Raw genomic sequence first — 12,957 nt, forward strand, 5'->3', positions numbered from 1 at the left:
GTACCCTATTGTAGAACTTTGTATTAACACCTAAAGCGGGTGTTTCTTGTTGGTCGCTACTAAGATGAATAGCATAGAGTGCCTACGTAAACCACACCGTCCGTGCCCGGAAAGCCGCTTAGCTATTGGGCGCGTAAACCTGGCAAATGGGTGAAGTGGAGATGAAAACGATAATCGGAAATTTTATGCTAGACTGCTCCAGCGGTCCCCTAACAGTCGACTCCTCTGCGAAGGGGCAAGATGCTTCTGATATTGAGCAAGTTTATTCATTTGAAACAGCGCCAAAAAACACGCGGACAAGGAAGAGCACTAGACCAGTGCTGGTTCTGTGTTCTTCACTTGTCCGTGTTTTTTTTTTTTGCGCTGTTTAAAATTAATGATCCGTACCAACTAGGTCGCGCACAAACCCTTCTGAGCAAGTTGACTCACGTTTTTCTAGAATCAAGCGGGATTTTTCAACACAAGCACATCGGTTGTGTTGCATTATGTTGTGTCCTTCCTTTATGTCTTCTTGCGCTTAATTGCCTGTTGAACTCCACGAAATGTGTCTTACAATGTTGCCGGCATGACTAGGGATAGAAGAAAAATATGGCTAAGAGGGACAAAAACAAGAAACATAATGAAAAATACAAAGCACTGGAAAATATTTAGAAAGAAATAGCAAAACACTAGCTGCGAAAGTCTGTAGATCACGGAGAAAACAGATTTTAAAAGAAAGACTGCAAGAACAACACAAGCAAGAAAAGATCATGGGAACAAAGAAGACATTAAAAATGCATATGAAGTACTCTTCAAGCGGACTTTATCAGTTCAGTCACTGTCCGCGAGAGAACCTCGGAGACTCTTGAGAGCTGATCTCTGTTTGGTCACCGTCACCTGAAGTCAACCTAAATAGAACAGCACAACGGCCGCTTTTTTAAGAAGGGTAGACTGTTGGGAGAGTTTGTTGTGCATGATAAATAAAGGAGCGCTAAAGACTAAAAACCAGAACAAAATCAAGACGGCACGTGAATTCGCCTAAGCGTTTTTTATTCAAAAAGCCGGTGATAGCTGCGCAGCCTAGCCTTCGGATGTTCAACGCAACACAGAGAGAGACAATCATTAAGCACACCTTGACTAACTCAAGGTTTTTTGGTTTCTTTCTGTTTTTATGACCCCGTGGTTCTTTTGGCTTTATTATCTGTTTGTTCAGTGATAAACTTTGAGTTGCTAGAAGCACTCGTGTTGTCGCCTTCTTGTTCTCGTCTATCGCCTTTGACCGCATTTTGTTTGTTGCTCAAACATGATAACATACACTTAAGCTACCGCTACGGAACATACAGCTTGCATTATCAACCTCACTGCACAAAGACGATATTTATCGCTGTATAACCTCGCACACATATGTTACATGTATGTATGTGAACGGTCGCTATCGCGTTATGACAAGCGCCTCCAAAGAAAGTGACGCAATCCAACGCACCTATGCATACATGGCCTACGTATTCTTGTGACGTACTTCTCCACGTCACACGACTCCACCGCTCCTCCTTCCCGTCGCTCCACCAGTTGCTCACACCGAGAACATACCTCTTACGTCCCCGAAGGCCAAATTTAGACCTGTGTAGCGCTATCGTGTTGAAACATGCACTTGCAAGTATGTACACATATCGTGCACTTGTAGGAGCGGCGTATCCACGCGTTTTGCATTGTTTTCCTTATTGTCCCACATGCATTACAAAACGGGGAGCAACGCCAACGGCCGAGTTTTCCAAACGATGCTAGATAGTCAACTGCCTGCAAAATGTTTCGCAAAATATTTGACTCCCGCACTGGGTGGGCTTTGCAGTCATTTTTGGGTCAAGTTCGTGATGTAGTATTTCTCATCAGTTATGCACTTCAATGATTGTTGTCCTTATGAATGCGAAACCGACCGTTTAACAATCGTGCTAGCTTACTGCAGGACGGACTTGGACTTCACTAAGGACGAGAACGTGTGGTCGTGCGCTGTGGGCTTGCTTGCGGGACACGCCTATCGGATGGGCATGGACCAAATGGTGGTGCAACGATACGCTTCGGCAAGGTCCCTAAGGGAAGCTCAGAGGTACGCCAACTAATCTCGTGTGAAGCAGTGTACGTGAGAAGCTTGTTTGCAATTCTGAACAGTAATTATCTCTACCCGGACAAATACCCTGGATATCAAGTCGCATTTTTCTTCTGCAGTGTAGCCGTTGCTTTAACCCAATAAAAGAAGCGCCCACTGAATAATGCGACTTACGGGCATTGCAGTCAGCCCTTAACTGCCGATTCGTACTAATGCTAATGAATGCACTTTGTTAAGGCAAATGTTATTCGTGTGCTTAGCCATACTTAGTCATGCGATACTTGACGTGCATGCATGTTTATAATGTTCATGCATAAATAAGCTGTTTGGTCAAATTACATTTCAAAGTTTCATTTTCGCGACAACTAATTAATTTTGGCGGCTTCACATCCCAAAGCCACCGTTGTGGGCGTGGCACAATTTTTTGCACAAGACCAGGCGAACATGGCTATGGCAGGGCCTGAAGACATTTCACATTTGTATCACTTGTCCCCACCTTTCCGAGCAGGACGGCGGTCCTGGGCAGCGCTCTTCTCGTCATCTCCACATTCCTGCTGGCTACCGTTGCCATGGCACTGGTGTACTGGTACAGAGATTGCGACCCGCTTCTCTCCGGAGCTATCAAGAACATTGAGCAGGTGGGAAGGCCGTGGCCCATCTTGTTTCAATCCATTCTCTAGCTGTGTGTGAATTATTTATACCTGCGGTTACAAATCTTACACTCCAGTTCTTCGTATTTGATCAGAGAATGGCATATCCGAAACTTTCGAACACTTGCTTCAGGCCGAATGTGCGAGATATGAATGACTGTCAGAGCATATATAAAGGGAAACATGCCGCCGCGGCGAAAGATGGATGATTAAAGATGGATACCCACGTGCTAAAAAAAAAAAAGCGCGGGAACAAGCATTAGCAGGGACACCCGATCGCACTGCTTGCTCGGTGGCGCTGGCTCCTTACATTCGCCTCGCCTGACATTAGGCCTGCCTCGCGACGCGAAGGCTCTCCGCATTTTTTTTTTTCCTTTTTACCAGTAGTGATTACGGCACGAGACAAAGCTACCTAACGCAGCCATACGTTTTGTTCCTGACCTCTCCGTGCTTGCCTGTGGTCATTTCAAGAGAAGGAAACTATTAGGCGCTTTCCCGCTTACGATTAACCACAGACACCTCACCGTGGCTGCGAGCTTCTTAAGTAGGGGAAACGCGTAGTGCATTCTGCAGGACTTGTTGGGCTAGTTGACGTTCGCTTAACCACATATTGCAACGCGAAGGTACAATTGCAAAGAGAAGTGTGTCTGTGTCTTTACATTGTAATTGTGCCTTCGCTACAATAAGCGAACGTAGTGCATTTATTACCACGCAACTATAATATGTCATGCGAAGCACTCTTAATTCACGCCCATAACCTTAGCCACCGCAAAAGAAAGTTGTGCTTACTGCTTAACTGTGGCTAGCATAGATCGGACGAGAAAACTCACAGACGCGTGTAATTTACATGTGAGCGTGAATTTTACTTTTTTTATTCTCTCTCTCTCTCTCTCTCTCACTTCATCGAAAAACCGAGAACATCATCGAAGAACCGAGAACCGAGACAGCAAGCCTTTTCGATGTTTATTAGCAATGAACATCTGCTTGCAACGGCCTGTTTCGCTCTATCGCCATGCGAACTATTTAGTGAGAATAAAAATAACCTACTCACGTCTGTGCTTTGAATAGTGCCATAGAGTGAGCCTACAGCACTGATGCTATTTGCGCACGATGTTAACGCACACTACAAGATGGGCGCAGTTTCATGCTGTTGTTACGGTCCCGTTACCTTTTGCTATTTTTTCTTGTAACATTACTACATGCAAAAAGGAACTATTAGGTTATAGCGTATCTATAAATCAGCTTTTTTTAAACTCTTGCACTGTATCGATGCGCGTGAAAAGATGTTTTCTCGCTGTTCCAGATCATCCCTTACTACATCAACCAAAGGCTATCCGCATTTCCAGGCATGACGGGCCTTTTCCTCGCCGGTGTCGTTAGCGCAACTCTCAGGTATTTACGTGTTGCATCATTCCACACGCACCATTTTCTTAGTTATTTTCGCACGTGTGCTTTCGAACGCGCTTTCGCCGACCACTTGAACTCGCAATGAAGCACTGCCGGCTTGCGTCCTTTCAGCACGGTCTCGTCGGCCGTCAACTCCTTGGCTGCGTCTGCCTTCGTGGACATCCTCTCGCCGTTTATAGTCATGAATGAACAGTGCTCGAACATAACCATCAAGTCAATAGGTGAGTGCATCGGTAACACGAAATGAAAAAAAAAGAATATAGTGCGAATTAAGTCCTGCCGCGCATAGACGCTATACTGGGCATACGTTAGGTTCATTTAAAGACTGGACTCTTAAACATTTTACCCTCCTTGGGACTGATGCGTTCACGAACGCATACTCCTATCGTTTGGGAATGGCCGAGAGCCCGATGTGCGACTCCTGTGGGTGCGAGGAAACCATCGATCGAGCACCTATTGTGTACCTGCCCTCGCTACGATGTACAACGCCTCTCTCTGCAGGCAACTTTACACCGACTGGACGCGAGACCGTTCACCGAGTCAAAGATGCTCGGACCGGGGCCGCACACGTCACTGGCACGGAAAGCGATTCGTGTCCCTAGTGTCCCTCCCACGCGCACTCAGTGCTTATACTATCCCCCCTTTTTCCTCTTTCTATTCCCGTTTCCCCTCCCCCAGTGTAGGGTAGCAAACCGGGTGCTCTTCTGGTTGACCTCCCTGCCTTGCCTGTCCTTGCTCTCTCTCTCTCTCCGCGCTCCATATTTTCCTGTCAAGAACGCCACATCACGCGAATACGCGCATGCCATTAGTGGCTTGCGAACTACGACCTTTTTTCACATGATGAAGACCTGTATTGTGAACTTTGCTACTGGTTGTCGCCAGGTTATTTTTTTCTTATGACGTGCGTGATACTGTAAACTTTCTCATTATATTTTCTTCCTACCGCACGACAATTATTTCTTTCTCTGCGGTACAGAGCCCATACTACTATTCGTGTTTGGAATACTACTACTACTACTACTACTACTACTACTACTACTACTACTACTACTACTACTACTACTACTACTACTACTACTACCACTACTAATAATAATAATATCTATCGTCATACTATTTTATGTCCACTGCTAGACTATGGCCTCTCCCATCAATCTCCTATTATGCGTCTTGCATCTACTGACGCCATCTTTATGCCTGAAAATTCCATCAGTTCGTCATAGCACCTTGTTTTCTAGTTTTCTACAGTACTCTCAATTTCTTCCTCTTAATCACAACTAGAACATCGTATACCCCGTTTGCTCTCTAACCCAGATCGCTGTCTTCCCGTCTCTTAACGTTATACCTGTCATTTTTCGTTCCATCGCTCGTTAGCATACCTTAGCTTCTAAAGCTTCTTTGCTAACCTCGAAGTTTCTGCCCCTTATGTTATAAACGCTAGTTGGCAAGAACTGCGCGTGGAATATTGTCACGTAGTGGTGACGTTGAAGAACACAGTAGCACCACTGTGAACGACAAAACTAAATTTTATTGGGCGAACCTGTGCCCACAAAACAGGCTACACTTATAGCACAACGATAGCGGCGAACACAGTCGGCGATCGTCGAAAATCTGATCAGCGGGTCAAGCGCGTCGGCTTTTATACAACAGTCGTCTAATGTTCCAGACTAATCGTTGGGACCCGCGTGCCTTCCACAAAGTTCTACACCATTCGCGTCACGCGATGAAATCTGATAGCACAAGGTTCGGCGACAACAGACAACCGAATAGAAGCATCGATAACTTTCCAGAAACTTCGGATGCATGCAGGCGCGTCCCGCGCTGTGCGATAACATTTGTTAGGTGGCGAAACGTGGTCGCCCGATAAAGATAAGTACGCGTGTCAATATAATGGTTAAAGGAATGCCGTCAAGGAGGCAATCGTATACTGCACATGGCAAGTTTTTTTTTTCTTTTACCCTGTTCGAGTCCTGCACTTCTTGTGTATGAAATACGGAAACAAATTGATAGCAACAAGAGGTCGTATGCTTGGACAGGTCGGCTGACTATACTTAACCTGCCAGAGACGAAGCTTCAAAATTAGTCCGATGTATGTTCTGAAATCAAATGGAGAGTGGGCGTGAAGTGCGGGATGGGCAAGTAATGTTCTTCGTGGTCTCTCTTCTTGATGCTCGCAGCGTTTTTCTTCGGTGCCCTGATGACTGGACTGGCGATTGCTGTTCCCTACATCAGCTCAGCCATTCGTGTAAGTTGTAGTTCGAAGCTGGCTTTAACACGGCATAGCGATATATGAAAGGCTGTCACTACGCACACGCACACACAAACGCGCGAGCGCCCAAGCAAGCGCGCACGCACGCACACAAGAATGATGCGCATTGTCGTATGTATGTGATCATCGGCCGTATAACGTAAAACTATTCCAGTATGTTTTTATTCCAATCTCCTGACGTCAAATTTACGTAACCGCCCACGCAAGGATCGGGCAGCGACCTTCGTTGTTGTTTGAACCGCCCAATCAAACACTCTCCTCATTTACAGGGGGTAACTTTTGTTTCCTTTCAGAGCCAATAGCGTTGCCTAACATGACAGGTTTTCTTATCGAATTGGCTGACGAGTGGCAAGGAGCAGGCAGTATACTGGAGGGTGTTTCGGTGGGGTCGAGCTAGCGCACTGAAAGTAGATAACCGCATGAGGAGGGCGGTTGGCGGCGTGTGCGATTGGTCCGCTTTCCCTTGCTTAGCTTGCTGTGGCTGATCTAAAATCATGGAGGCGTGCAACGGAAGGTTAAGAATGCCGCCTAAAATGGATCCTAGGCGAACAAGAGTTGGCATAACGATGTCGTATACGGGTCGAAAGGGCTCGACAACATTATATTGCTACATAAAAAAAAGCTTTAATATACGCTAATAAATCCGAATGGATTTATTCTCCCCGGAAGCTCCGAGTAGCCAGTGCCAGAGCAATCGGTGGATAGACATCCACTATTCCTTTCGGAAAGGGGCAGCCTTCGGCTATTCCGACAGAAAATTCACTTTTGCTCGGCATATTAATGCGTCTTTTTTATTTATTTTATTTTATTTTTACGTGCACGTAACTTTGACGTAGTGAGTTGTCGAGGTCTTGTGACGTCGCATGACAAACAGAAGTGGGCTCAGCCTGAAAATATTTTGACCAATCGCGGAAAGCTAAAGGTGAAAAAGGCGTATATCCGGAAAGAAACGCTTTTCTTTTGTCCGGTCTATTCACGCATAATCAATGTGAACACGTCATGTTAGATAGGGAGTTCTCGCGGTTTTCGTGACGTCGCGTGACAGACAGGTGAAGTGGGGGTGGCGCAATAAAGTTTTGACCAACCATGGAGGGCTGATTACAGAAATTGATAGAAACAGTTTGGAATAGCTTGAAGTTACAGCGGCCATAGTCATTACATTACGGCCAACTGACAAATTATTTGCCCGCGACCATCTCATTTGAATGCACATATATGAAAGCCAAATAAGTAAAACATAGGACGTTAATGATTTTGTTGACTTGCTACTTGAAACATAGGAAATTTTAATAATCCCAGTACATCAGATAACGCGCAAAGTTATATGGCGCTTGTAAATCAATAAATACGTACTACGACAAGAAAAAAAAAACATTTTGCGCACAGCGAATGCTGTTAACTCTTATGGCAAAGGCGAAGAAGGTCACATGTTGTTGTACACCACAATAATTCTGTACGTTCTGTGATAATCTAGCCCGCTTAGATCAGAACATGTTTCAGATGAACTAAACGTAGTGCTCGCGTAATGTATAATGCTTGGAAATACGCTTTCCGTGGTCATTTTAGTAGTCCACGTTATTGTCGAGTCCTCGATAAAACGGTTAAGGATGTCGTTCATAAGTATGCAACTTATTTCCGCATTCTTTTTTTTTTCCCCTCGACGGAAAGCTCATCATGGTAGTGCACAGCAGTGCCTCTGGCCCCTTCATCGGCCTCTTCGTTTTGGCCTTGGCGTTTCCGTGGGCCAACGGTAAGGTAAGTGCAAGGGGCGCTCATCCTTATACATATATAGTCATATCACAAGAAGTCAACAAACAATGACACCAAGGACAACATAGGGGCATTTTTGTTGGCTTATTATGATTTGACTCATAGAAAATCACGGCCCTCGATTTCCTTTCTTCTCGTTCACACACGCACACACACACGCGCGCATATATATATATAAACAAGAAAGGGGGTTAACCGAGGGGCCCGATTTTTATTAGTCATGTCATAAGAAGCCCACAAACACTGGCACCAAGGACAAAATAGGGGAAATTTCTTTTGCTTAATAAATGAAATAAAGAAACGATAAATTAATGGAAATTAAAGTGGATGAAAAAACAACTTGCCGCAGGTGGATAAAAAGAGGGCGTGGCGATACGACGACGAAAAGCAAGAGATGTGAAGCTAGATTCTGCCCCTAAGATTGACGTGCTAACGTTATATGAATATTAAGAATGGATGAATCAATTCGCACGATTCTGAACTGACTCGAGTGCATTGATGATATATATTTGATGAGGGTTCCAGATGGCGGCGGCACATTCGAGTCGTGGTCTGACAAATTATTTGTATGCGAGTAGTTTGACGTGCTGTAAAACATGACGAAGGTGATGTTTTATGAACCCAATGGTCTTGTTTGCTGATGAAATTACGTTAATCGCATGCGCATTCCAGGAAAGGTCGTGGGAAAGGGTTACGCCTAAGTACTTATAGGCTAGCACTGATTCCACTGGGACGTTTGCGATTGTGTAAGTAGAGAGATAAGGATTACGACGGCGGGAAATCGAAATCAATTTGCACTTGTTAGGGTTCAAGACCTTTTACCAACATTTGCACCAGTTTTGCACGTTATTAAGGTCATTTTCGAGAGATGCTTGGTCAGAGGTGTTAGTCACAGCACGATAAATTGCAGAGTTGTCAGCAAGCATGCGAATACAAGATACATGCAATGGAAGGTCGTTAATGTATATTAGAAAATGAAGCGGTCCCAAGACAGCCTTGAGGGGCGCCTGAAGTGATAGGGAGGGGTTTGGAGGAGAAGTTATTGACAAATACGAACTGGGAACGATTGGTAAGAAATTATTTTATCCATTGCACTACGTGAGGATCTATGTTCAATCTGGATAATTTTATTAGTAAGCGGTTATGAGGCACATTGTCAAAAGCTTTAGAGTAGTTTAAAAAGATGGTATCAATTTGAACGTTGTTATCAAGATTAATCATCAAGGAAGGTGTGTGTGTGTGTGTGTGTGTGTGTGTGTGTGTGTGTGTGTGTGTGTGTGTGTGTGTGTGTGTGTGTGTGTGTGTGTGTGCGCGTGTGTGCGTGTGTGCGTGCGTGCGTGCGTGCGTGCGTGCGTGCGTGCGTGCGTGCGTGCGTGCGTGCGTGCGTGCGTGCGTGCGTGCGTGCGTGCGTGCGCGCCACGTTACAAATGTTGCTCTTGGGCCCTGTTCGAACAAATGGGAGAGACCCTCAGATTGGGGAACGGGTAGCTCGGCTCCTTGCAATATTGCCCCGATACATTTCGTTTCGTTTCATCAAGTGTCGACATCCAAGCCTCATTGGCGGCTGTCCCTGGTTAACATAAACAGATCTCAGCGGTTATGCTATTGCTGGCTGCATGCGCCGAAGGCGATTGCGAGAGCCAGGAAAATGTCATAGACGCCGTGTTTTAAACGCCACCATTACTAAATTTCTTTCGAAAATTTCCGACGAGGCCAGGGCGAAGTACGTGCCCCTCCATGACAGCTGCGGAATTTCAGTTTGCTGACAGCGTACGAAGGACATGTATCCACTGTACAGTGTGGTCCATTGTTAAAGGGAGCACGCATTTAGTATTATGCCATCATTATTGCCAAGGGCATTTTTTTAATGTATAAATGTACAACCTGTTGATTATATAACAGCCTCCTCTATTTTATGGAGGGGAAAAACTGCTCCAGTTATATTGGTTTTGTTACTGCAATAATAAATGTGTCTCCTTTAACAGCGGACTCACTGCATATTTGCCTTTTTGAACGAACCTGGACTTAATGACGTCGTAAAGCACCAGAAACAAAAAAAAAAGAAAAATCTGGCAGCGGTGGGACTCGAACCCACGCCTCCGAAGAGACTGGTGCCTTAAACCAGCGCCTTAGACCGCTCGGCCACGCTACCACGAGTAACGGTACAACTGAAACCCTGAGAGCTGGGAAGATACCTATCTAGTTCTCTATAGCTATATTTATCTAGATTGGAATGGCGGGGGTGATTAGGCCTGCCTTAGGGAAAGGGCTACGGAAAGTGGTTTACTTGAGTCGCGTTTCATCTCGTGCTATAGCTACCGTCCCCGACAGATTTCAAGTTATTTAAACAAAAAGCAATGGCAACTGACTGCAAATGAATTATGCACTCAACAATACCTGGAGGTCACTGACGAACTTCTGTGACCTTGCAGCACTTATGTTGGGGCTGTTGTGCCTTTTATGTCGCTGCGCACTTGCAGCACCATTCCCCTATATGATTTCAGTGACCCTTCACCGACTTCTAGAATCACCACTCCGTTTTATTTCATATTGTACTTTATGTGCGTCTCTTTGAATTAAAAGAACTGCAAGCTACGTAAGCAGATCCTCGGCGATCATGCGGATTGGCAACTCTACGCTCTTAGCGGAGCAGTTATAGCAATGTTGCCTCTAACAGTGTCGGCTATAACGTGTCAGTATAAACGCAACGCCTCCCTTTTCCTTCATTATATTACTTTCTTGTGATCCGTCGGTCACGTAGGCGGAGTGTCGCAAGGACCACTGCAGATTAGCGAGAAGGGCAGTATACGGAATAGAATCGTTACATTATACATGCCAAGTATAACGGCAGCAGTTACCGATCGGCGACGTCATTTTGATATGCGAATACGTCAGTGATTGTTAACGAAGATAATCTTGAAATGGTACGCACGCACGCGTCCATACAAACGTGCACACACGCACACGGGCGCACAAATAAAAAGAGGAAATAAAAGAAATAGTGGAGTGGGAAGGTGTGAGTGTGTGAGGGGGGGGGGGGAGAACAGCTGTAAAACAGCTGACGAATTTTTGCCTTCCGGTTTTACACCTGTGTTCTTTCGTGACGACAATCTTTTTGGTGTGGGACGGCACTCTGAGTACAAGGAGTGAGCGTGGGCAATCGTACACGTGCCAGCTTCTGTGGAGATGCCAAGAAAGACGCGCAAGCGACTTCCAGTTTCTCCGGCGTTGTCGCAATGGGTCGTGGAGAGCAGGAATAGCAGACCAGCAATGGCACGTGCGACGGTATCTAACGGGTATATAGGCCTTCGAATTGAGAAACTTTTGATCCGATTCGGATAAGAACATTCTAGAAATGCGGACATCGAATATTAAAGTAATACCGATTTTTTTTTTTCTGCCACTGAAAGCGTTGGAATCTGAATCTGAACCGACGCTGAATCTCTGATCGGGCGGCTCGTTAAGCAGCAGCAGCAGACGAAGCGTTTCAACCGGTTGCGTCGCTCATTGCTCAGAAAGAAAGCGTTAACACGAGAACACGTGGCTCGCGCGGTGCGCATTCTCTAGCGGTGGCGGCGCCGCACGTCCGAATGCGCATGCGCGGTGGGTACGAAGCCCGTGCCAGCGCTATTTGTTTCCGCACTGGCCGCATACCTGGTAGTGCCGGCACTCCGCTTTTCACCTCACCCTTTTCGCCAAACCCTCCTCCGCTTTCATCCTCCTAGTGGCGCTGCACCCTCCACTCCGCTTTCATCTTTCGCTGCGCTCGTTCGCTCGGTTACTCCGACGCCGACGCTCGCCAGGCGCGCTCTAAAATATCACACTAACTCATCGCATGGGTCGAACACATACAGACTTCAGGACATACCGTCGCGTCTTCTGCTGGAATCTATCCGTGACGTAGTAAGCGACATTACGCGATTCCGGCTGCGAAGTGTTCGGCATCCACAGCGGTTCAGCCATGTTTAATTCCGAATGTTCGCGTGCTTTAAGCGTTGCGCGTGTGGCGTCTTGGCTGCAAGACAACCTGGCTCGTATATACGGTGTGTATAGGACAGCGAAGGTGTTCAGGAAGCGAGCGACCTGATGACTTCATATTAAGGCGACAGCGTCAAGGAGCTCGTGTCGCAGAAAAGCCGGTGTCATCGGCGTCGGTGTCGGCGTCAGCGGCGTTGACCATGAGCGATAAATCTCAGAAGGCACTTCATAAATAAAAACATCTTGCAAGATGGGCTGGTGGGAATCGAATCGGGGTCTCTGGAGTGTGAGACGGAGACGCTACCACTCAGCCACGAGTTCGTTCCTTGAAAACTGGACAAAATCGCCTCCAGTGAATGCGGTGTTGCCTTAGAAACGTGCCGTAGAAAATTATACTGCGGTGTATTAGTTATTCAGTTACCACGATCTTTCTAAAATTGCACTGTTCAAAGCATTCGTCGTGGCGAGGGTGGCTGGCCACTTTCGCCAGAAATATCGCGATACGATTATTTATCACTAGTCTGTTATAATACGCGGCACTTAACCTTCAACCGCTTATATTTGCGTCGCCCCAATCCGCGCTTCCGCCGTGTATTCTGACTGATGCCATGCCAAGGAGCACGCTACAAGCCCTGTGTGCATCACTTGCTCGAATCTAACGATCACCATATTTCGCTTTCACTGACTTTATCGGCCAAGCACCTCGCTGCCGCTTCGTTTTGGGGCACACGTGAGGATTCTCACAGGCATCGGTCAAATACGTCCGGCACTGCGGCACCAAGAAGTAAACCGTGCTGCAA

General features: G+C 46.2%; 1 protein-coding gene and 1 non-coding gene across 4 annotated transcripts in view; one reads left to right on the forward strand and one right to left on the reverse strand.

The window, feature by feature from the left end:
• Nucleotides 1-12,957, forward strand: part of LOC135900285 (sodium-coupled monocarboxylate transporter 2-like) — a 76,740-nt gene that overhangs the window by 27,533 nt on the left and 36,250 nt on the right. For all 3 annotated transcript variants that reach the window (XM_065429735.2, XM_065429736.2, XM_065429734.2), the window contains 6 exons: nucleotides 1,943-2,083; nucleotides 2,592-2,721; nucleotides 4,037-4,125; nucleotides 4,252-4,361; nucleotides 6,318-6,385; nucleotides 8,078-8,164. In XM_065429735.2, the coding sequence (XP_065285807.2) occupies nucleotides 1,943-2,083; nucleotides 2,592-2,721; nucleotides 4,037-4,125; nucleotides 4,252-4,361; nucleotides 6,318-6,385; nucleotides 8,078-8,164 (625 nt within the window). The remainder of the gene's footprint in view (nucleotides 1-1,942; nucleotides 2,084-2,591; nucleotides 2,722-4,036; nucleotides 4,126-4,251; nucleotides 4,362-6,317; nucleotides 6,386-8,077; nucleotides 8,165-12,957) is intronic.
• TRNAL-AAG (transfer RNA leucine (anticodon AAG)) lies at nucleotides 10,250-10,331 on the reverse strand. The gene has a single exon. It is a non-coding gene; the product is annotated as a tRNA-Leu (tRNA).

The sequence above is a fragment of the Dermacentor albipictus genome, chromosome 1 (assembly GCF_038994185.2).
Source record: "Dermacentor albipictus isolate Rhodes 1998 colony chromosome 1, USDA_Dalb.pri_finalv2, whole genome shotgun sequence".
NCBI lineage: Eukaryota > Metazoa > Arthropoda > Arachnida > Ixodida > Ixodidae > Dermacentor > Dermacentor albipictus.